This window comes from Hyaena hyaena, unplaced genomic scaffold (assembly GCF_003009895.1).
Source record: "Hyaena hyaena isolate Hyena2069 unplaced genomic scaffold, ASM300989v1 scaffold_78, whole genome shotgun sequence".
NCBI lineage: Eukaryota > Metazoa > Chordata > Mammalia > Carnivora > Hyaenidae > Hyaena > Hyaena hyaena.
The window spans coordinates 2003998-2029014 of record NW_024080710.1 but is presented as its reverse complement, the minus strand read 5'-3'; the positions used below and the strand labels follow the sequence as shown (position 1 = coordinate 2029014).

At 48.5% G+C, this 25017-nt stretch overlaps 1 protein-coding gene across 2 annotated transcripts in view; it reads right to left on the bottom strand.

The window, feature by feature from the left end:
- Positions 1–25017, bottom strand: part of ARHGAP22 (Rho GTPase activating protein 22) — a 169327-nt gene that overhangs the window by 79489 nt on the left and 64821 nt on the right. For both annotated transcript variants that reach the window (XM_039233763.1, XM_039233764.1), the window contains exon 3: positions 12587–12674. In XM_039233763.1, the coding sequence (XP_039089694.1) occupies positions 12587–12674 (88 nt within the window). The remainder of the gene's footprint in view (positions 1–12586; positions 12675–25017) is intronic.

Sequence of the window (25017 nt, the reverse complement as noted above, 5' to 3'; positions counted from 1 at the left end):
TTTAAGAGCAAACAAACAAACAAAAGAAATAAAACCGAGCTCCCAATCAATTAAAAGATGCAGGCTAAGAACAATAAAAACAGGGATAAAAATAAAAATCTCTAAAGTATCAAGTAAGAAACAGATTACTTGAGGATAAAGAACCGAAAGGATAGTATTTGGAGTAAAGCTTGAAATTTAGCCTGGGACATTCTCCTCTCCAGGGCAGAGTGAAAAATTATATGACAGCTAGAAAACATGCACAGAAAAATAAGTTCATGATTCAAGAATAGCATGAAAGGGGGGCACCTGGAGGGCTCAGTTGGTCAAGTGTCTGATCTAGGCTCAGAGTCATGATCTCCCGGTTGGTGGGTTGGAGCCCTGCGCCAGGCTCTGTGCTGACAGCTCAGCCTGGAGCCTGCTTCAGATTCTGTGTTTCTTTCTCTTTCTGCTCCTCCCTTGTTTGCACTCTGTCTCTCTCTCTCTCTCTCAAAAATAAAATAAACATAAACACATAGCATCAAAGAATATTTCAAGTGTTCATTATCATCAAAATTTTCTTTATTTTATAGGGTTTGGTCTGTTATTTTTGACTATTTTATTAATTTACTCTAATAATTTGTATCAGAGGGGCAATGTCATTAGTGCTTACATTTCATAGCTTTATGTTTTTATTTCATGCCTTGGATATGTACACATTTTCAAGTGTATACATTACTTAGCCTCGCTAATTTTTTAACAATTTAGGTATTATGTACACCTTTATATGGGAAATATTGATAACTGACATAATCACAGATTAATAATCAACATAATTAATGTTGCAATTTGAGAAAGGCAGGGAATAAATACCTGCATACCTGTGTGTTATTTCTCTCTGGGAGCTGCAATGACTAATGTCCTACTAATTAGCTAGTGCTAACCATGTGCCAGGCGTCAGTGACTAATGACCTACTAGTTAGCTATTGCTAACCATGTGCCAGGCACAATGCTGAATGCTCTCCACAGAGCTGCTTTTATTGAGGCCATTTTACAGATGAAAAGCCCGAAGTTTAAGGGGCTACATGACTCCCTCAGGACCCAGACTTGGGGAGAGGGTGAGACAGGACTGAATCTCAGACAGTGAGATGGAAAACCTCGCCCTTAACCACAACCCCACATGACAAACGATTCAGCCAATATACAGCGATCACTTTCTGGCCACCTTTGAGTGGAGCTTATTATGAGCTACACTAGGGCTCAGAGACGCAAACCTTAATGGAGAGATCAGGCATGTAAGATGAACTGAGAGAACAGGTGGGGGTACACTAGGGAGTGGTGGGGATTCTAGCCAAATGGAGATCACTCAGCTCTAGGAGGGAGCTGGTATTGAGCTCCAGTTAATTGTTTATACGGAGAAAGCAGACCCACATTTACTCTTCAGAAAACTATATTTTCCATAAGTAAAGTTTTTTTTCTTTTAGAAATATTTCATTAGCCAAACAAAATATTTCCTGTGGGCCAGAATCAGCTGATGGGTCATTGGTTTTGGTCTGCCCTTCGATTTGTAGCCTGAGAGCTAGATTCAGTTTCTTGTCATTGTCTGCCTCTCTCTGCCATCACTTTCTGCTCTCTTCCTGCTTTTTTATTTTTTTATTTTGAGAGACTGTGAGAGCATGAGCAAGGGAGGGGCAGAGAGAGAGGGAGAGAGAGAGAATCCCAAGCAGGTTCCATACTGTCAGTGCAGAGCCCAACGTGGGGCCCAAACTCACGAACACTGAGATCATGACCTGAGCCGAAACCAAGAGTTGGATGCTTAACCCACTGAGCCACCCAGGCGCCCTTGCTCTCTTCCTGCTTTTGAATTAGCGCTCCTTCATTGGTTCAACTTATCACGCACTTTTTTTTTAAATTTTTTTAATGTTTTATTATTTCTGAGAGAGGGAGAGAAACAGTGTGAGCAGGGGAGGGTCAGAGAGAGAGGAGGATGCAGAATCTGAAACAGGCTCCAGGCTCTGAGCTGGCTGTCAGCACAGAGCCTGACGCAGGGCTCGAACCCACGAACTGTGAGATCATGACCTGAGCCAAAGTCAGACGCTTAGCCGACTGAGCCACTCAGGCGCCCCCAACTTATCAAGCGCTTTCAAAAGCCAGGCACCAAGCTCCAAGCGCACAAGGGCAATCCTGGCCTGCAGGAGCCCACAGCCCGTGGCTGGGAAGCACGGACACTTCCCTCATTTGAATGTGCACACAAGTCATCCAGGACACGTTGCGATCACACAGATTCTGTTTCAGTAGTGCCGGGTGGGGCCTGAGCATCTGCATTCCCAGCAAGTGCCCAGGTGATGCCGATGAAGCAGGCCCACAGACCACACCTTGCGTAGGAAGGACCTAGAGTAAAGGATGACCTTTTGGCTAAGAAAGTTCCTAAGCCGAAAGCTCCCTGCGCTTGGCTTTTCAGAGGTGACCTGGGCCGTCCAACACCCCCAGCCTCTAATCCCCTGCCACATTCCTCCCCTCATCCTAATTTATCTTGAGATTTAGTCTAGCTGAGATCACTTGTAAAGAATTTTATCTACATCTTTGTTCTGAGCTGGCACTGAGCACGCCTCCTCCTGCACATCACCCCTTCCTGATCTGGGGCATGTCTCTCTCTCTGAGGAATTTCTGTCTGTGCCCCTCCATGTCTCGGAGCCGTGGTACCCAGCACCCGCCTGGGCCCTTGCTGGCAGCCTGCTAAGGGTGACAGCTTGGCATGGGAGCCACCTGGACAGACCCTGGACTCCACTTTGTACTGGTTGTGTGACCTTGGACAAGCTGCTCCCCTACCCCCCATGCCAGTTTCAGCATCTGTAAATTAGGGATGTCATGTCCACTTGCCAGGGTGTCAGGGAGATTGGGCCAATACACTGTAGGGGGCCCCTCTCACTTCCCTTTCTAAAAGGAAACTCAATCACTTTAAGAATCTCATGTTGCTTGTGTCCTGAAGAAATACTGACATACTGAAGAAAATACTAACATAAGGAACTAATTTCTACTGCTGCCCCAGGAACATGATCATTTACACTTGGAGGAATTAGAAAGTCTTCCTTGGTGAGTGGCCTTTCATTCAGTCAGCAGACATGTACCCATTCCTGGTGTGGAGACAAATGTGTAAGGGGTGAACCATACAGAAGCCAGGCAGACCCGTGAAGGGTCACCAAAGGTGGGTGAGTGTCACACACAGGTGTCTGCAAAGTCAGGAGTTGTAGAAGCAAACTGTTGAATAGCATGTTTGGCAAACTTTCAAATAATAATCTCCATGTATTTTCAGGTGAAACACTTCTGGGAAACAATCGGCCCGGCTGTCAATCAACAAATACACCACAAATACACAAAAAGTGACGAAATTTAGAGGAGGTATTGCTAGTGTACTTTTTACAACCTAAACGTCTAGAGCCATTGCTTTAAATTCAGAGGCATTTTTACCTGAGAGGCTGTCTGATGACTGAAGAAAAGCACATGACCATATTATTTGGAAAGGTTACCAACCAAATTTTAAAAATCAGTTTACCTTCTGTTTCTTGGTTTTGCAGATGCCCTGTTATACTACCTTTTTATTTTGAAATAATTCTAGAATCACAGAAATTGCAAAGAAATATACAGCAAGGTCCTGTGCACACTGCCAGGGGAATATCCTACATAATTCTAGCACAGTATCAAAACTTGAAAACTGACCTTGGGACAATCCACAGAGCTGGCTCAAATTCCAACACATATACCTGGGCTCGTGTGTGTGTGTGTGTGTGTGTGTGTGTGTGTGTGTGTGTTGAGGGGGGTACTACGCAATTTTATTGCACATGTACCTTCATGAGACCATCACCACAGTCAAGATACTCAAATATACCAGCGTCATGAGTCTCTCTCTGCTACCCCTTCATAGTCCCACCCAATTCCTTCACCCCCGTTCCTGACCCAAGCTGTAGATAATTAAGTTATCTGCATTTTGTGCATGAGGGACCTGGGGCACAGAGAAGTCAGCAACTTGCCCAAGATCATGTAGCTAGTAAGTACTGGGTCTGGCTTTTGAACTCTTTATCATGAAAGAAGCTTATTGTGGAGGGGGCGTTGGGGCAGAGCTCAGAGCTGCAGGTAAGTGTGGGGACAGCCTCGTTGGCAGAAGTCTGTCCTAGAATTAAACATGGCCCCCGATGTCACCTCCTTCATTCCAGACTCCTCTGTAAGTACAGCCTCTGGGCTCCTTATCCCTGCAGTTGCCCCTCCTTTGGAGGCATAATTAGTGGGGCCCAGTGCAAAATAAAAATGCAGGGCTCTGCCTTCAAAAAGCAGGAAAACAGTGCCCTTGCAGGTATTAAATACGAAGTTTATTCCTTTCTTTTGTGAGCTCTCTTTTGACCTGGCAGAGGGTGGTTCCTGGATCAGCAGCACCAGTCAGTGTCACCTGGGAGATGGTTATGAATGCAGATTCACAGGCCCCACCCCAGAATTCTGAAACCTGTAAGTTTGGGGATGAGCCCAGCAGTCTGGGTTTTAACAAGTCCTCCAGAGGATTCTGGTCCATAGGGAACACTGCAGTAGAGCTAGGATTCAGTAGAGCAAGAAAGGAAGAGAGAGAGAGAGAAAGAGAGAGAGAGGGAAGGCATGAAAGACACATGGTGGAGGGTTGGGAAAGTGTCCCCTGCACATCTATAGATCTTAGTTCACTCTATGGTCACAGCTCTCTTGACAAGTAGGTAGTTTTATTTCTATATCAGATAATGAAAAAGAGACTCAGAGAATTTAAATTATTGGTCCAAGTTCTCCGAATTAGTGAGTGGCAGAGCCAAAAGTTGAAGTCTGGGTCTGTTTGACTCCTAAGCCTAGGCTTTTCCCCCAATTTTTCTTCCTCTTTCCCCACTTCTCTTTCATTTGGAGGGTGCTCGCTGAGCATCTGTTCTATGCCAAGACTGCACTGAGTCGCCTCCTCATTGCAACTCACCGGGCAACGCGGTTGTGCCAGATATGGCTGCCGCACACTGGAAACGCAGCTGGTATCACCGAGCACTGGGCTTGTTCATTTCATTACGAATCTGGCTTGCATTAGGTCTTTATTGAACAGAGCTGCTCTGGAGCATGACTTTGGCCAAAAGAATGAACTGCACGTTCCTCTTCAAGGGCATCTATTTCCAGGGACACCAGGGGGAGTTTCCCACACCTGGTACTGTGGTCAGTTGGCAAAAGTGAGGTTAAGACAGGAGGGCCAGACCACAAAGCAAGAAGTCCAGGCAACCCCTTTCGGATTTGCTGATTCTCCCGCTCCCAGGGGTGACGAGTGCTTGTGAACTTCTCATCTGATTTCATTTCTAGTCATTACCCATCGTCTGGTGCTCCGCGGGCAAATTCAGCGGGGCTGCCCGAGGTCAGGCTGATACGCAGGCTGGCTGGTACCAGGTGCCGAGATAGGCCGACATCGGCATCCCGCTCAGGAGGCGGCTAATGGGATGAGCGATGCTCTGTGGATGTCAGGAGCCCGGGATCAGTCTCCTTCCGCGGGCTAATCTGTGTGTGCTGGCTTCGTTTCAAGGTCAGGCCTCTGAGATAGCGGGTGGCAGCTCTTCTAACTGCTCCAAGCCGCACGCCGGATAAGGACAGGCGGCAGTAAGCCCAGTGCCCGGAGTGGCTTCAAAGACCCCGTGCAGCCATGAGAAACTGCTGGAGCCCATTCTTTCTGGGTGGCACCTTGGAGGTCACCAAGACCAGCCCTCTTATCATACAGATTGGGAAACGGAGACCCAGGGAAGGGAGGGAAGCTGCACCAGCAAGTCAGGGGCTGAGCTGGGTCTGGACCCACTGCAGAGATGCTGTGCGTGGTCAGGGCCCCTTCACTGAGAACTTGGCACATGCGCATGTAACTGCACACAAAGAATCATGGCTCGGCTTTGAGGGGCCAGGCTTCTGAGTTGCCTCCCGCGGGTCCCTGTGAGTTTCTGCCAGGGTCTATCATCTTGCTCCTCCTGAGGCAGAGTGGTCTTCTCTGTGGACACCGGTGGGGCAAGGTAGCAAGCACAGCACAGCTGGTGGTAGAGACGAACAGCAGCCCACCCTCCTCATCCCCTGCCTGGTCCTTGCAACGCCCCCATCGTGACCCCGGGTGCCCTTTCTAACATACAGCTGTGGGTCTAACCATCTCTCCTACCAGCTGAAGACTTTCAGTCTTTCTGCCCAAGCCTCCTTGACCGGCATGTGATGCTCCCCGTGACCTGGCCCCTGCCCACTTGCCCCCCTGGTCCTCTACTCCGAGTCTCCACACACCTTCTCCAGAACCCCTGTGCCTTTGCGCCCTCTGTCCCCTCTTCTGAACCATTCGGGGAATGTGCTCCTCCTGTCTGCCCATCTGGAGGAGTGACACCTTCCCTGACCACACCCGCAAGTCACCCTCCCTCCTTGCTTTGGGCTCTCAGGCCTGGGGACACCTCTGTCAGAGCACTTACCACACGGCATTGGGATTGTCTGCTTACAGGTAGTAGCTAGGCAGTAACTGTGTTATTATTATTAATAATGACGATAAAGAGAGATCGTAGGGAGGAGGGAAGGATATAAGAATAACAGACTATGAACCCGGCACTGGGACCTCACTGCATCCTCACCAAACCCGACGCACTTGCCTCTATTGTTACCTCCAGTTTATAAACGGTGAAACACGGCACAGGGATATTCAGTGACTTGTCTTCGGTGGCAGGGCCGGCCTCTGTCCGGGTGTCCCTGACTCTTGGAGGTGAGCACTCTGGCACGCCGACCAGAGCCCGATGCTACGGGGACATGTGTGTCCTGCTGGGACAGTGCAGGACATAGGCAGGAAGGGAGGTGGTGCCTGGGCTCGGGGTCCTGACTCTCCCCTCCCCCCCGACCCCCCTTCTGCATGCAGACACCAGCTGGCTCCCGGGAGCATCTGCCTCCCTGGCACGTGTGGGCACGATGACCACGTCTCCCTGATTTCCATGTGGTGTCACTGCTCGCGCTGCACAGACCTCAGCCCTCAACTCCTGGTTCGAGCTGAAAACCCAAGAGGCCGGAGGCAGCCCCCACCCAGGCTGACTCCCGCAGGGGAGGGCTCCGTGGGAGAGTGGAGTGCCTGCCGACCTCTGAACTGGGCGGCTTCCGCCGGAGCCTCCAGCACTTTATCTTGAGAAAGACAGTCTGCGGGCCCAAATCAGGCAGGCATTCTGCCATGGGAACTGGGCCCAGACTCAGAGCAGCCATTATACCCTCCATGACCTCCCGCCCAAGAAGACGGCACTTCCCTCCTCCTACTCCCTCAGACTCAGGGCAGCTGCCGCTCCTGTCCCGAAGGGCTTATCCCCAGCCCCACAGGCTGAGGTCCTTGCACCCCCAGGAGGAAATGCACCTGCAAAGGCACCCTACCTTGGGACCCCGGTGTGGTTCTGCAGAAAGGGTCAAGGCCAATGATGTGATACTCAGCCCTCAAGAAAACAGAACCATAGACTGTGTCTGGTGCACTGCGTGTTTGGTGGAGACTGTCACCTGTCACCTCCCCTCCCTTCCTGAAGGCACTAGAGTCTCTTGCTTCCACCGTGTGAAGTTTTGGTGGGAGGGTCTGTCCGGGTGCTGGAGTGGATGGGCCTTCCCTTGCCACGTGAGTGTCGCTGGGCGCAGGCCCGTGGCCTCAACACTAACACTGAGACTCCGGACTTGAACAAGCGACCCCAGGACTGAGAGGCCAACTGAGATGCAATCTTTCCAGCACACGTTCCTGACCCCCCCTCTGTTTCTGCCTCCAGGACCACTGAGCAGCCCTGCTGCCTGCCCCTTCCACAGGGAGCTCTCCAGCTTCCAGAAGATTCCGCAACCTCTGACCAGTTCTCCCCTTGCCTGAGTTAGCCTGAGCTGGCTTCACCTGCAATTGGGACTCTTGAAAGATGCACCCAGCCATGGAGGAGACATTACAGTCTTGCAGTTAGTCGCCAGAAAGACTTAGGGCTCCGGGCTAACTCTCTGTAGGCACCTGACGTGCCTCCGCTTGGCAATACTGTGCTAATACCCGAAGAAGAATATTTGAGCCACGTCGTGCTGCTTTATTGGTTACTCAACTCATTCCATCAGACATAAGCATCCGATGGATTTAGCAGCTGTTTTGTCCTCAGTGCCAAAGCAGGCCTCTCCACTCCTTGCCCCATTCCATTCCTGCGTATCTGGAGGGAGGCCTAAACATGGCCTGGGGGCAGAGGGTTAGGGTTAGGGTTAGCAAGCCCAGCGGGATCAAGTCCCCAAGGGGCAGACAGCTTTCAAAGGGCTGGGGGTCGGTGGGGTTTGCAGGTAGAATTCCAGTCACCAATTCCAGCGCATGTGGGTTTTGTCCCACGTCACCAAGCGATTCTCCGACACCAGCTGGGCATCCTGCAACTTAACTCTGTATTCACACTATCTACCTGGAGAAAACGTCAGACCCACGGGGTAGGGGTTCAGTCCTACAAAACGGCCTACCTCACCCCACACACAGGTGCCAACTCAAGGCCACGCTGTCATCGTGCTTCTCACCCATGGGCCGTGGGTCTCAGATTCCCAAACCACCCACTCCTTGGCTTTGGTGAATTTGCTAGAGCGGCTTACCAAACTCAGAGAAATTGTTTCGTTTCGAGATCACTGGTTTATTGTACAGAGATATACTTAGGAACAGCCACGTGGAACTGCGGCGTAGGGTGAGGTATGTGCAAAGGGCTGTGGAGCTCCCGGGCCCTCCCCGAGCACGTCATTCTCCCCACGTCTCCACGTGTTCACCAACCTGGAAGGTGTCCGAACCCTCTCCTTTTGGTTTGTTACGGAGGCTTCGTTGCGTGGGTATGATTGATCACATCACTGGCCATTGGTAATTGAACTTAATATTTAGCCCCTCTCCCCACTCGGAGGTGGACCTGAAAACTCCAATCTTCTAAACACTTGGCTGGTTCCCCTGACAACCAGACTCTAACCTGAGTCGACCCAGGGGCTTTCCAAAAGGCACCTCATTAACATAACAAAGGGCACTCTCTTCACTTAGGAAATGCCAAGGGTTTTAGGAGCTCCTGCCAGGAACCAGGGAAAGCATCAGGTATATAAATATCTATCCATCTGTCTAGTCTAGCTACTTATCTATCTTAATCCAAATCACAGCGTCAGGCCAGGCAACTAACTGTCTGGGTAGAAAAGGCCAAGTGGGAAGGAGACCCAGGCAGGTTCCTTGAATCCCAGCCCCTTTCTGGGGCTTGACTCCTTCCTCCTGACCCAGGAGCCAGGAGTGTTGGTGCAGAGCGGGACTCTGGTTTAGACCCTGGTTTAGAGGTGGCTCAAGCTGCAGTCCCAGCACTTAGTGACCGTGGGAGCACACCAACAATCAGTGGGGAGGGCTGGCTGAAATGCACAGGGATGGGGCTGGGTAGGTAGGAGGGCCTGTAAGGCCTGTCATGTAATTGGCAGGTTTCTCCACTAGAGGGCACTCACAGTATAATTTTCCCTCTCCTATTTTCTTTTAATCCTAACCTGATGAAAAGTTGAGACTTTTCATACTGTTGAAGAACAACTTAAAATTCATGTAGTTGATCTTATGCATGATTATACCTGAGTCCTACCACATTTCCAAGAGTTTTCAAGCGTTCCTTCTCTGGGATATCGGGTGTGGCGGACACGAGCCCACCTGGCCTTTTACAGCCAAAATGATTTGCCCAATGGAGATGGCTGAGCCCTTCCTGCTCAGCGCCCCACGAAGGCTGACTGGACCCCTCACTGCCCATTACTGACCCGCTTTCCCTGAGCGGCCTCACATCTGCCTTCACCCTCACCCCCGGCCTGCTCCACAGCCTTCAGGAGGGCTGCATGTGCAAAGACAAGGGGGCAGTGATAGGGCCCAGGTGGAAATACACTAGGTCCTTCCTGTACCAAGTGCCCGTGCTGGGTAGCAGCTTTGTGCCTGGGTGCCAGCCCTGACTCCCACTACCATCTAGCTGTGCATCGTGGGTGGCATCTCCTCTCTAAGCCCCAGTGTTTTTTTTAAATCAAATTTTATTTAAAATTTAAAAACTTTATTTAAAATAAAATAAAGTATGCCCAGGTGTGCCCAGGTGGCTCAGTCGGCAGGTCATGATCTCACGGTCGTGAGATCAAGCTCTGCATAGGGCTCTGCACTGACACAGTGGAGCCTGCTTGAGATTCTCTCTTTCTAGCTCTCTCTGCCCCTTCCTCTTCCCCACATGAGTGTGCATGTGCATGCACTCTCTCTCTCTCAAAAAAAAACAAGTACTCCCTTGGAGGGATGTTTTGAGCATTGTAGCGGGCAGAATAATGGTCCCACAGACATGTCCACATCTTTTTTTTCTTTTAATTTTTTTAATGTTTTTTTTTAATATTTTATTTACTTTTGAGAGAGAGATAGAGACAGCATGAGCAGGGGAGGATCAGAGAGAGAGGGAGGCACAGAATCTGAAACAGGCTCCAGGCTTGAGCTAGCTGTCAGCACAGAGCCCGATGCGGGGCTTGAACCCACGAACCGTGAGATCATGACCTGAGTCGAAGTCGGACGCCCAACCGACTGAGTCACCTAGGTGCCCCTTTAATGTTTATTTTTGAGAGAGAGTGAGAGAGACAGAGCACAAGTAGAGAGAGAGACACACACACACAGAGTCCAAAACAGGCTCCCGGCTCTGAGTTGTCAGCAGGAACCCGACATGGGACGGGACTCATACCCACAAACTGCGAGATTATGACCTGAACCGAAGCTGGTCACTTAACCGACTGAGCCCCCCAGGCTCCCTAGACATGTCCACTTCTTAATTCCCGGGATCTGTGGATGTTACCTTACATGGCAAATGGGTCTTCTTCCCCCCAGAGTGAACAAATTCCTTGTAAATAACTCTGACCCGGATAAAGAGCCTGCACACTGGTGATGTTTTCCCATCTTGTCCTTGGGGCAAACGCTCAGGGCCTTTGTGAGTCCGTGGCTGGGGCGTGCCGCCCTCCCCCTTTCAGTTCCAGCCTCCCCTTACTGCTCCCTAATTCCCAGGCGCAGGCCCCTGGCCCCTCCCCCAGTCCCTTCCTCCCTGCCCTCTTCATTTCTCTCCTATCTTCTTTGCAGAAGCCTTTACCCCTGTTCCATCGTAAGCCAAGCCTCTCTTTTCCACACCACACCCTGGAACCCTCTGCCGCCACCTTCTAACGTGCAGTTTTAGTACCAAGGTTTTTGCAGTAGATTAAATACCCACGTGGGAAAACCCAAAGGAAACCAGGGGCATGTGCACTTTGCATCCAGGGCATGAACCTGGGGAGGGGCTTCCTGCCTTCTGCCTGTGTCTCCTGGAATTGCCAGTAAAGACACAGCAAAGGTGAACGGGTCCCTGCCCCAGGCCTGGCGGCACTCACTGCTGCTCCCCACGGGCCGCTGCTGGCTGGCCTGAGCCTGGGCTGGCTTTCGGGGCACAGCAGACAGTCAGGTCACCTCATCAGACTGGCGGGGTGGCCGGGCTGCTTGGACACTGGAAGCCTGTCGGTTCGCAGAGCCCAGTGAGACCCGAGTACATTGGGGTCACAGCCACCACTTCCCAGAAGGAAGTCTAAATTTGGACGGCACACTGGAGGCACGTGATGGCGAGATGGCTGTCACTAATGTCCTGCCCAGGGCCTCGGCTCTCACTGTTCCCATCCATGCGGGTGGCCTCTTGGTTCAAGTGCCTGCAATGCTTCCAGAGGCCTTCTATCTGCAGGGAGCTTGGCCATGCACAGGGCAGGCCAGAGATGCCAGAATTAGCCCCGGGAAGCAGCCAGTGGAGCTAAGGGGGTAGGGTAGCCCCCAGTCTGCTCATCCCATGGGCGGGGCACCTCCGAGGCCTGCTCCCCATGGTCCCCACAGCTGTCCCCGGAATTGAACCCTGGGTTCCCACAGCGGCAATCTGCTCACTAGCACGCCCGGAGTGGCTTTCCTCCCTCCCTTTTCCCTTCCCCCTGCTTTTTGGGAATCACCTCTTAATAAAACTGCTAGGAGCCGGGTCTCAGGCTCTGTCTCTGGGGGAAGCCAGGCTACCAAAAGCACCCGACTGTGGAATCAGCCCTTCCTGAAGCAGAGTGGCCTCAGCTTCGAGACACATCTACTTAGTTCAATAACAATCACATTTGAAAACTGGGAATTTTTTTCTTTTAATGGTTCTGTAACTGCCAACACGATAGCAGTTCCTTGGATTAAAATATTTCCCTTCATTCCACCGCATCTCCATTCTCTGTTTTGAGATTCATGATAAACCTTATCTTAAGGCTCTGTATCTGTGCTAGTGGGTTTTCCCTGCACTTATTTGCATATGATCCAGATGTTGTATTTGGACCTTCGTCCTAAGATATGCCCGTTGCCTGGTTTCCCTTGTGCTTATGCGAATTTTAAAATCCAATTTCCAAAAGTGAATTACCCAGACAACTGATTGGATTTTCTAATATGCCCCCAGATTTGCAATATCCTCTAGATTTTGCCCAAATTTCTGAGTAGCGCTTGGAGACAGCGCTGTTGTTCTTAGAGGGAGGAGCACCCTGAAGGAGGTCTGTCCTTCCAGTCCAGAGGCGCCCCAGCAGGGCCACCAGGGCCAGCTCCAGCACAGAGCTGACAGGTGCTCAGGCCTACCTGGGCTGATCTCAAAGAGGTGCTTCCCTGCGTCCTCGGGGCCAGGAAGGAGTTCCGTCACCCGGGTGCCTTGCAGAGAAATAAATCCCTAAAATGAAGAGACAAACACAAACAGGGGAGGCATGAGATGGCTGGGGAAAGGGTTCCTGGAGAGAGAGGGTGGGGCTTGGGGTCAGGGGCCCAACCTTCCGGGTGCTGGCGGGGCCGACTGGGTGCCCGCAGAGGCATGTGTGTGTGGGAACCCCGGGTGGCCTGGGGCGGACATTGTGGTTTACACACGCAGTCGGAAGACCTCTGTCCACAAGCAGAGCCTGGAGGTGTTAATCCCCGGTTAAGGCATGGAAACGCACCTCTGAAGCAGGGAGGAAGGCCCCCATCGTTACCCACTTCCGCCCCCTCACCCTACCCCGTTCTAATGCAGCCTTCCTGGGGCATGAGATTTAGGCTCTGGAGGGTCAGGGAGAGGAAGGCTGGCACACTGGGGCTGGCTTCTTGCGTGTGACTGGCCCTGAGGTGACACGGGAGATCAACAGCTCTGTGAGTCCGGTTCTATCCCTGCCTGGGGGCTGGGATTTCATTTCTTGTTTAGTGGCAGTCAACTAGCACACGGGAGGTACCCGGCACAGATCTCACCATGTGCCTGGGGTATCTATGTATGTACGTTACCGTACTCTCCAATGCTGAAATCTGGTAGGCTAAAAGACCATAGGGTGCCGGGACAGGCACACTGGGTTTGAGTCTCAACCCTGCACTTCTGGGCTGTGTGACCTCAGGCAGACCACTTAACTTCTCTGAACCTCCGTTTCCCCATTGGGATAATGGCACCGTAACTCCCACTTCTCGGGGGGCATTGAGACACCAGATTCCCGTTCAGGAGTTCCTGCTTGAGATGGGCGCTGTCACAACCACCTTTCCTCTAGCCCTTTTCCCACCCACAGCGCTAGGCAGGGCCTCCTTTTTTCCCTTTCTCTGTTAGTGACTGATCTCTGCTGTGGCTTTTCTCATTTTGTTCATGTTCAGATTTCCTCATTTAAGATTGCATGTAGCTCTGGCTATATATTTTTGGCTCTCTCCATGCAAAACCTATCTTAAAATCCATTTCTATAGCATATATCTGGGACTTAAATCCTGGCTCAGTTACTGGGTGGCTGTGTGACCTCAGACACATTGCTTAACCTCTCTGTGCAATCTCACAATTATCTTATTTGTGAAATAGGAATGATAATGATACTTTGTGGGGCTGCTGTGAATATTGAACGAATGGTCCTGGGAAGGCCTTACAGCAGTGTCTGGCACATATTAAAGCACGTTTGCATCTATGTTTGCCCAGGTGAGGGGCATGGTTATGTCACCTGCAGCCCCCAACTCCTGTGCGTGTTCACAGAGTGTTCTTCTCCGCACGCCATCTTTTCCAGGCAATTCCTGGGTCTAACAGGGTAGCTGGATTCTCTACATGGCCGCTGGTGTCTTATGCTGCAAGGGACACACGGACATACCTTTTCTCATAGAAGCCACACAAAGGCAGGACAATGTTGTTGCTTTAGAGAAATTACAGCAATAAACCAGAGAACCAGCTGGCAATTGTTGTAACTGAATCATCGGTTGCTTTCTTGCTAGGGAATCTGGAGCTACTGGGAATCTATTAGGAGTGCAGCCCCAGCGTGGGGAGGCGTGTTCATCAGATGGTGTGGACAAGATCCATCACTGGCTGATGCAATGATCTCTGGTGCTTGCTGTTTCAGTAACTAGGCACTTGCTCTATTCCTCTGTTCCTCAAGAGCAATCATCCATAAAATGGGAATAACATTGTTGACACTGACATTACTTTTTTTTTAAAAAATAAAAAAAATTTTTTTCAAGAGACAGAGCACAAAGCAAGAGAGAGGCAGAGAGACAGGGAGACACAGAATCAGAAGTAGGGTCCAGGCTCTGAGCTGTCAGCACAGAGCCCGACGTGGGGCTCAAACCCACAAACTGCAAGATCATGACCTGAGCCGAAGTCGGAAGCTTAACCGACTGAGCCACCCCAGGCTCCCCTGACATTACTTTTTATTCCAGCTAAATAGAAAAGCAGTCATAGCTACTGTTTATGGGGCTGGTTCTATATTCCCGGCTCTTTGTTTAAGTAGTTGGATCTAATCTTTCTGGAGACCTCACGGGGCCGATACTATTATTGCCATCTTCCTGGACGAGCAGATGGAGGGTGGAGAGGGAGAGAGCGACCAGCTCCTGGTCCCACTGCTGGCAAGGGCAGGCTGGGAGGTGCACCCAGCCGTGTCTGATGCGGAGCACATCGCCTCTCATTTGTGATAGCAGCTGCTGTCTGACTTTGCGGGCAAGAAGCTGTTGTAGAGAGCCAGGCTGTGACTTTGGGACCCACTGTTCTCCTCTCAGTCTGTGAATCCCAGTGAGGTTCCCACTGCAAGGGATCTTCAGAATTGTTTTGGGGCCACCCAGATCCCTCCTGCCTCCATGAGTGGAGAGCCCGGCTTAGATCCCAGCACGTTTCTCTGCTCCAGCACTGGGTGGGTGTCGGGGCAGGGGGAGCGGAGGCAGTCTGCTTTCCCATTGCTCACGACAGCAGTAAGTTATGTAAGGAGTCACTGTGAAGCATCCAGGGGAGACACTCAGGGCGGGTCTGAGCCTCGAGCAGAGGACATGAGAATCACCTTAGAGCTTGTCAAAACACAGGGCACCAGGTCTGTGCGGTGGCAAATGCTTAACCATAGGCTCTCAGGAAAAAATAAGGCCACCAAATTTGTAGTGTTTGCCAACTGATATGATGTAAGTAACCCCTGTGGCTGATTTTATAAATTGACAGAACAATTGTCAGTAAGGATATAGATGGCTTGAAAGACCACCATCAACTAACTTGACCTAATTGCCCCCCCCAAAAATGAAGAACATGCATTCTTTTTAAATGCACGTGACACTATGATGGCTATACACAGGTCTCGATAAATGGTAAAGAATTTAAATACAACATTAAGGGGGCGCCTGGGTGGCTCGGGTGTCTGACTTCGGCTCAGGTCATGATCTTGCGGTTCCTGAGTTCTTGCCCCGCGTCGGGTTCTGTTGCTGACAGCTCGGAGCCTGGAGCCTGTTTCGGATTCTGTCTCCATCTCTTCCTGCCCCTCCCCTGCTCATGCTCTCTCTCTCTCTCTCTCAAAAATAAATAAATATTAGAAAAAAAAATACAACACAATGTTCTCTGACCACAAAGGAATCAAGTTAGAAATCAATAACAGAAAGATTTCTGGAAAATCCCCAAATATGTGAAAATCCCATGAATATACTTCTAAATAATCCATAGATCAAAAAAGAAATAAAAAAATTAAAAAGTATTTTGTATTTTATAAAAACAAAAACACGACATTTAAAAATTTGAAAAATGCCTTTCAAGAAGTACTTGAGGGCTAAGTTATAGCACTCAGTGCTGACATTTGGAAAAAAGGCCTCTTAGGTCTCTACCTTAAGGAAGCACATAGAGAAGGGCAAGTTAAACCCAAAGTAAAACAAAGAAAAAATAAAGATCAGAGTGGCTACAAATAAATAGAAAAATCATAGAGAAAAATCATTGAAACCAAAAGCTGTTTTTTTAAGATCAATACAATTGATAAGCTTTTAGTCAGACTAATCAGGGGAAAAAAAGAGATTACCAATATCAGGAATGAGAGAGGTGACATCACTGGAGATTCTTAAGATATTAGAAGGATAAGGTGATGTTAAGAACAACATTTGCTAGCAATTAGACAGCTTAGCTGAAATGGACCAGAAAGATATAAACTACTGATGCTCACTCAGGAGAAATAGAGACATAGCCCTATACTTTGCACAGAAATGGAACTTGTAGCTAAATATCTTCCCACAAAGAAAACTCTAGGCTTAGATGGCTTTATTTGTGAATTCTGTCAAATATTTAAAGAAATAATACTAATACTACCCACAGTTTTCTTGAAAATTAAGAAAGAGGGTTTATTTTCCAATGCATTTCACGAGGCCAGCTCTATCTTTACATATAACCAGTCAAAGATATTACAAGAAAAGGCCATTACAGATTAAGATCCCCCAGAAACACAGATGCAAAAATTCTCAGCAAGAATTTAGCAAATCAAACTTAACAACATATAAAAAGGCAAACTGTAATTCACCATATTAGTAAAGTAGAGAAAAGAATAGGACCATCTCAATGGATATAGAAAAAGCATTTGTAAAAATTCAACATCCATTCCCAATTAAAAATGTCAACAAATTAGGGATAAAACCAACTTATCCAACCTGGTAAAGGGTATCTATAAAAAACTAAAAGCTAATACCATACTGAAAGTTCTTCCCCTCAGACCATGATCAAGACAATGATGTTTATTCTTACCACTTGTACGAAATATTATACTGGAGTCCTAGCTGCTATAGCAATGCAAGAAAAAAGTTGCTCAGATTGGAAAGGAAGAAGTAAGGAGCACCTGGGTGGCTCAGCTGGTTAAGCGTCCAACTTAGGCTCAGGTCATGATCTCATGGTTTGTGAGTTTGAGCCCCACGTCAGGCTCTGTGCTGACAGCTCAGAGCCTGGAGCCTGGTTCCGGTTCTGTGTCTCCTTCCCTCTCTGTCCCTCGCCTGCTTGCACTCTGTCTCTCTCTCCCAAAAATAAATAAACATTAAAATTTTTTTTAAAAAAGTAAGAAGTAAAAGTGCTTTCACAGACAACCTAATTGTCTATATAGAAAATCTGGTGAAAACCTACAGAAACTAAACTGTTAGTTTGTAGTTATTAGAACAAATAAATGAGTTTGGCAAGGTTGCAAGGGCACAAGAGAAATGCACATAATTGAATCGTATCTCTAGATACTACCAAGGAGCAATTGGAAACTGAGAATCAAAACCATTTTTAATTTGCATCAAAAATATGACATACTTAGGGATAAGCATGGCAAAAGATGTTTAAGATCTGTTCACTAAGATCCATAAATCATTGTGAGAGAAATAAGAGAAGACATAAATAAATGGAGAGATACACTGTGTTCATGGGTCAGAGGACCCTTCATTATTCAGATGTCAATTCTCCCCAAATTGCTCTCTAGATTGAATACAATCCCAGTCAAAATCCCAGTGAGTATTTGGTAGAAACTGACCAGCTGATTCTAAAATTCATGTGGAAATATAAAGGACCTGCAATAGCCAGACAATTCTGAAACAGCAACAAAGTTGGAGATCTAATATTGCCAGATTTCAAGACTTAGTATAAAGTTACAGTAATCGCAACCATTGTGATATTGGCATCAAGACAGACAAGTAGATTAATCAAACAGAATAGGATGTTTGTATACACACACACACACACACACACGCACGCACGCACATATAACTGATTTTTGACAAAAGCACATAGGCAATCCCGTGAGGAAAGGAAGTATCTTCAGTAAGTGGAGTAGAGTGATTCCACATTCACATGCAAAAATAATAAACTTTGATCCATGGCTCACTTCGTGTACAATAATATGCTGAAATGAATCACAGACCTAAATGTAAAATCTAAGATAGAAACTTCTGGTAGAAAGTGTTTATGACTTTGGATTGGGTGAAGATTTCTTGGATACATCAGAAGCTCACTTCATGAAACAACTAATTGATAATTTGACTCATTTAAATAAAAACCCTGTTCCTTAGAAGATACTGAGAGAATGAAAATATGAGTTATGAAATAAAAAAATGAGAATATGAGACTATCTAAGAATGAGAAAATATTTGAAAATCATGAGTCTGATAAAGGACTTGGACCCAAAACATACAAAGCATTTTTGAAATTTAATAATGAGGAAGGGACCTAATTTTAAAATAAGCAAAACATTTGAACAGATACTTTACCATAGAAGAGACGAGAGTGGCAAAGAAGCTCACGGAAAGATCTTCTACATCACTGGGCATTCTCATACTCTTGACATTTGATAAAGCCTTTTTGAAAGTAATTGCATTATTTTGCAATCTCTAAAATAATGTTAAAATAAAATATCCCTTTAACCTAGTGATGAATTTTGAGAATTTGTTCCAAGGAAAGACAAACGCACAAAGATACACGTATACTGATGCTCACTGAAGCATTGTTTTCCTAATGGAAAAAGTGGAAAACAGCTTACTTGCTCATCAAAGGGGTGTGGTTAAATTATTTCAGGTACAGCCTTCCAGAATGAGGTAAATGCAAAAGGTTTCTAATCTGAATTGTTAAGTAAAAAAAAAAGGGGGCGCTAGAAAAATAATTGTAGTACGATCCCATCCCAATTTCTGTTACTGCCCTCTCTCAAGAACCCACACGTTACTAAACATACAGAAATGGCCCTGACAGCTTACACTTTGGGACAGAGTGGTGAGGCAGCTTTATGGTTTGGCCAGTAATGTTGGCATCAAAATAAGGAAATTTAATAAAAGGAAAAGAAAAGAAAAGAAAAGAAAAGAAAAGAAAAGAAAAGAAAAGAAAAGAAAAAAGGCAGGAGCACATGGGTGGCTCAGTCCATTAAGCGTCCGACTTTGGCTCAGGTCATTATCTCATGGTCCGTGAATTCGAGCCCCGCGTCGGGCTGTGTGCTGACAGCTCAGAGCCTGAAGCCTGCTTCAGATTCTGTGTCTCCATTGCTCTCTCTCTCTCTGCCCCTCTCTGGCGCTCTCTCTCTCTCTCTCAAAAATAAATAAACATTAAAAAAAAAAAAGACAGTCAGATACTTCACAGGGTGCTGCCCACAACTGATGGGCTGTTGCCAACTTTCTCCTGTTAAGTCCCTGACGGAACGCTCCTCACTTGATGTGTCAAGGGCCAGGCCAGCATTTCCTCAGCCTGAATGTCCCTCTGTCATTCTCAGGCAAATGACAGTGATCTTCCCTTCCTCCTCCTTTCTGCAAACATTTGGGGCGACTGGCCTCTCACCTTTCATGGGACTAAAATCTAGTGACAGCTATGCTCCAAGTCCTCTAATCGGAGTGCATGAGACTCTCTACCCACTGGAGAAGCTGCCGCAGATCGCTGGGCAAAATGATACCTCTTGGGAACAGCTCCCAGGGCACCCGGCGGTCCGGAGGCCTCAGCTCGGTCCAGGGGGACTGACAGTGAGGGTAACAGCAGCAAGAGGGCAAAAGATTTCTGTTCACCTCCACTCAGTGGCCTCATCCCCAGGACTCACCCACGTTGCAGAAAGGTAAGCAACGATTACCCTTAGGTCTGGGATGGTGTGGGACTGTCAGGGAAACCTGACAGGTGAGTGCTGCAGACAGATCTGGTGTCCATCCTCTACTGCTGCTTACCCACAGTAAGCATGTGAACTAGGCTTCCTTGCCCAGCCTCAGTTTCCCTCTCTGTTCAATGGGGTTTTTTTGGGGAACCAAATGGGACAGAGTGGGCAGAGGACTTGGTGTGCTGTAGTAGGCACCCAGGATGGCAGCGTGGTGGAGGCGACTTCGTGAAAGCTTAATGCCTGGGGCTCTGGCTCAGACATGAGAGCCTCAGTTTCCCCGTCTGTCATGTGCTGTGTTTTGAAGATTTCGTGAGCTAGTGTCTGGATAGCACGTGATTCAGTGCCTGTCCAGAGTAAGTGATGTTGTGATTTATGAACTATTTCATAGCCAGGGAGTAGAGTCCACCTATGACCATTTCATGGGAGTTAGAATAGATATAAATATTTCAAAATCATTCTGGAGGTTTGTAATTATTGTGACATTGTCCCTGAGGTGGGACTCAAACAGCTCCTGGGCTGAGGCCCGGGTTTCTTACCTGTAAAAATGAGGATATTAACCTCTGTCCTTTGTACAAAGCACTGCCTGAGCTAGTGCTTTGTAAACACTAAAGGCTGAATGAATAGGGACCAATTGTCATAATTATTATTGTAAAACCTATTTTGGCCACCACACCGGTTTGTTCTGGGAACATCCCCTCCCCCCAATAAGACCATTGCTTGTGACACAAAATAAGGTCTGATGCAGATTCAGGGGTCCCAGGAGGGGACGGTGGGGTTCCTCCTCAGTTTGCGATGATGGCCCTGGGGGGACCTCCTGCGGGAACTGGGGTGTCCGCATCCCTCCCACTGGTCTCAGTTTTAGGGTTCGTGGTAGTTTTGAGAACATCGCCCTCTAATTGAGCTCTGTCTCCAACCTGATCAAAGGCTGGCTGTCTGGGAAGTCTTCATTTTTCACCCTGTCTGGAGGGAGACTGTCTGAAGAACCAACTTCTGAAATGTTCCTTAGCAAGGACATGATAAGATTTTCCCCCGGCAGCATCTTGGAAAATTGCAGACACGTTTCAAAAAGCAATCACTCAAGGTTCCTTATCTCCTGTAATTCTGATTGTGGCCTCAGATCAATCTTAAAAAGCTTTAGCCTCTGACACCCAACCAGGAACTGAACCACTCCGAATGTTAAGTAACAGAGATCAGAACGAAGTTCAGTGCCAAGCAGGGAACATCATCCCTTTCCTTATCACACAAGCCTGGAACCGTGGCTATTACTGTCTAAAATGCAGATATGAAGAAAGGCAACCTGAAGTCGGAGACAAATTGTTTTTTGGCTGGGGCGCTTTCCCTCCCTAAGGGGTTGAGATGAGTCACTTACTTGTCCAGCCTGTGTCTTTGCTAAGGACTTGGTCCCAGAGCTTCTCCCAGCAGATTTCCAGAGTGATGCTGTGTCCCACGCACTCCAAATGCATTTGGTGTGCTCTGCACATCCCCTCACCCTGCTTTACCACTGACTTGCTGGCTATCCCTAGTCTCCCTAGGGAGCCTGTCACTGGCTTTACTCTGAGGGACAGCACTGTGTCCCGAAGGAAGCAGGGGCTTCCAAGTCTGAGCACCAGCTCCCTGCACCCTCAGCTGCCCACAGGTGCTGAATCCCTTACCTGTGGGGCTGCCCAGCCCAGGGCCCCTCCAAGCCCATGACAGTGGATCCAGCTGGGATCCAAGGGTGAGCCTGGGGCCTGGAGCCTGGGGCAGACTTGCAGCTCTAAGCATGGGGTCTGGCAGGGCCCCCATGAGCCCTCCAGCCTCATAGCTAACAGCCAAACCCAACCCCTCAGGGAGTGTCCTTTGCATGGTGGGTGGGTCCTCTTTCTGGGGTCCTGGTTTTGTCTGTAGTTAGTTAGTTCTGTGCCACTCCAGGCTCTTGGTCTAGACCCCTGTGTACCCCTGACCGGCACTGAGTCATTTCTGGGGCCATTGCATTAGGCGGCCCTGGCTCACTGGATTCCTAAGCCTCTCAGCAGGTGGCGTTGAGTCCAGTGACCTGGGTCCTTGGCTAACACCTCGGTTCCACCCTGGTGAGGGAGGCTTGGGCTCAGCCTCTCACCCCAGGCCCTTGTCATCAATGTGGGCATTCTAATGCCCGTGACCATGTTCATGGGAACGAAATGCAATGCCATCTTGGAAGGTATCTGTGTAAAGCCAGTGCTCACTAGATTTAGTGTCCTGGCCTCACTGGGTCACTGTGGCAGGCTCATAGTGCCCGTGGCGGTGAGAAGTCTTCTAGGCACACGGGAAACTAGTACTTGTGACCAGTGGGCCAGAACGCTTACACAGGGGGTTCCCAAACCCTCTGGTCGTGGCAAAGCTCTGGCTAGTGGGACCGGGCGGGAGTGACCTCCAGCCTTCTCTCTTCTTGCCCTCACTTGGGTCAACCTCTGAGGCCTTGAGAGACGGATAAGGCTGCCACTTGGTCCACAGCAAAAGATAAATTTTTATTGTGTTTAGGTGCTGAGATTTCAGGACCATTTAGCCTTGTTTATGGTAATGAATTAGAAGTTATTTTGAGAAATTAAATTTTAGATAATTTTATCCTAACTGTTCACTTAGCCACACACACAAACATACACACACACACACACACACACACACACACACACACACACAGTTTTACAATCATAGTTCTATTTACACATTGTATTTTTATGCAGGCCAAGCTGTTTAATTAATAAAGATTATTCTCTTGCTCCTCTGATTGGATGTTGCGGGGGAAAGGCAATGAGAGATCAGGCCCATCTACTCGTGGTGTGGCGTTAGAAGGCATGGGAAAGCTGCCTCACTCTTGTAGTCGGAGGCGCTGAGCAGGGCTTGGAGGGCGGTCTGGGTTCTGGCCTCGAGCTGTGATGGCCATGTGGTACCCACTTCCCATCTGACTTTTTGGACTGGAGCACTGGAAGGAATCTAGCAGGGCTGCAGGTCCCTGTGTAAGTAAGGGGTCACGGCTACCACAGCAGTCCCTGGCCAGTGCCCGGCCACTGTAGGATCTCCCCCGGACAGAGCGTGAAAGTGGCCTCTCTTCCCCCATGGTTCACTGGACCCAATGGTAGGTCTCTTTGCCTCCTTAAAATACCTGGTTTTGCAGACGGAGGGCTTAAGGGAGAAACCGAGATAAGCCTGATCCACGTGGAGCCCACAGCACTCGGTACCCGCGGTAGAGGCCTGGTGCATTTGCATGGGCACCAGCCATCAGCGGCACATGCTCTGAGCTTCTTAAGGGGAGAGCGTCTTCACTGGCCACCCTCTTCTTTCCAGTATTTTCTCTGATCCAGGACTTGGTTAGATTCCTGTCCCACCTCAGTGCTCACCCTGCCCTGGGCTCTTTGGAGCCTGCCTGGCGGGTTTGGAAAAGCCTCTGGTGCTCCCTCTGAACGGGGAACCATTGGTAGGCAGTGCGCCTTGGCCCCTGTCCCACACCATGAACGGGTGTGTGTGTGGGGGGGAGACACCGGGACTGTCCACAGCCCGGGGTCCATGGCAATGAACCAGAAGGCTGCTGTTCTGTGCGGTCATCCCTGGCATGTTTCCAGCCTTCTGACCCCACAATGGACAGGCCGTCCCAGAGGCTGACCCTGCTTACTCAGCCTGGCCCGCGCTTTGGGGCACATTTCTTCAGATGTTTGTTTCTGCTCAAAATCTGCACCGTTGGATGTGTTGATGCTGGGTTCAGGGGCTCGCCTGGGATGGAAGGGCCCCTCTCGTGGCTGGAAATGGTTCGGTTCTGTCTTACTGCTCTTGAGGCTCTGCAACTAGTGCTGCGCTCTGGGGCACATGCTGCCTCTGGGAGCAGCCCCTGCACTGTTTAGTTGAGAACAGGTTAGTCTAAGAAACATGGTACAGATTCCTTGTACACTGACCTGCGCCCGGCTGACCTGCGGTGGTGACTGCTGCCAAAGGGCATAGGCTGTGTTTTGCTAAGAAAGGCGCACCTCATCCCCATTCTCTCAAAAGCTGCTCTTCATTCAGGAAATGCTTCCTGTGTCCATCCTCGGGGGACCAGGCGAGGCAGCAGACCTACACAGACACACTCCCAATCTCCTGCATTTTGCTCAGTGGTCTGCTAATGTATGAAGGAGCTAGAATGCTCCAAATATAATTAAAAGAAGTTATTCTGGTCTAAACAATGAATGAAATATATTTCTCATGCTGCCTCAATGTCATTTGATTCATTTTTCTGCCTAGTAATTGACAAAACTAGCAATTTACCAATCAGTCTTGTAGCTATTATTGTAAATTAACTGGGTTCAATCGAAAGCCAAAGGACTGATTATAAGTGGGAGACGTTTAAGTACTATAAGCTAATATCCATGCTGACTTAAATTAGCAGACCCTGAGAGAAGCTCATGACATTTCCACGAACAGTCAGGCCACACTCAAGGAAACACAGAAGTCATTTTTAGAAGGTGAAGATCCGTTTTGTAGGCAATGACACTCTGGGTGCCAAGGAGTTGGGGGGCAACTTGTCACTTGTGATTTATATATTCTTGAGTATGCCATCAAAGCTCTTAGTATCTTGGTTTTCTTTCCCTATAGACAGTGGCAAATATTGCCATATAATGATTAATGGTAGGCACTCACAAGGTATTACTGGTCTTGTTATTTCAGGGGCCCACCTTCAAAAATATCGGGGCACCCGGGTGGGTCAGTGGGTTGGGTGTCCGACTTTGGCTCAGATCATGAACTCATGGTTGGTAGGTTCGAGCCCCACGTTGGGCTCTGTGCTGACAGCTCAGAGCCTGGAGCCTGCTTCAGACTCTGTGTCTCCTTTTCTCACTGGCCCTCCCCTGCTCGTGCTCTCTCTCTCTCTCTCTCAAAAATAAATAAAAAATTTAAAACAAAACAAAACAAAATAAGCTTTAAAACACATATTTTTGGATGATTCCTTCAATCTTATATTTTTCCTTGACATGCCAGATGCAGGAGAAAATGGTTTTAACTAAATGTTGTCTAAAAATTGTTTAAAAATGAATTGGCTGCTGTTACCAATTTGAATCTAGTAACTATGTTTCTATTTGATTTAAAGTAACTGACTAGAATTTTCATTTTGATCCGTTTAATAGTGGGGAGTTATATTTCTCAAATAGCTTCAAAAATATAAGGCTTCCTTTAAAAAAAAAGCCATAAATTCTGATATTTGAACATAAATAAATGATGACTTTCTCTTTC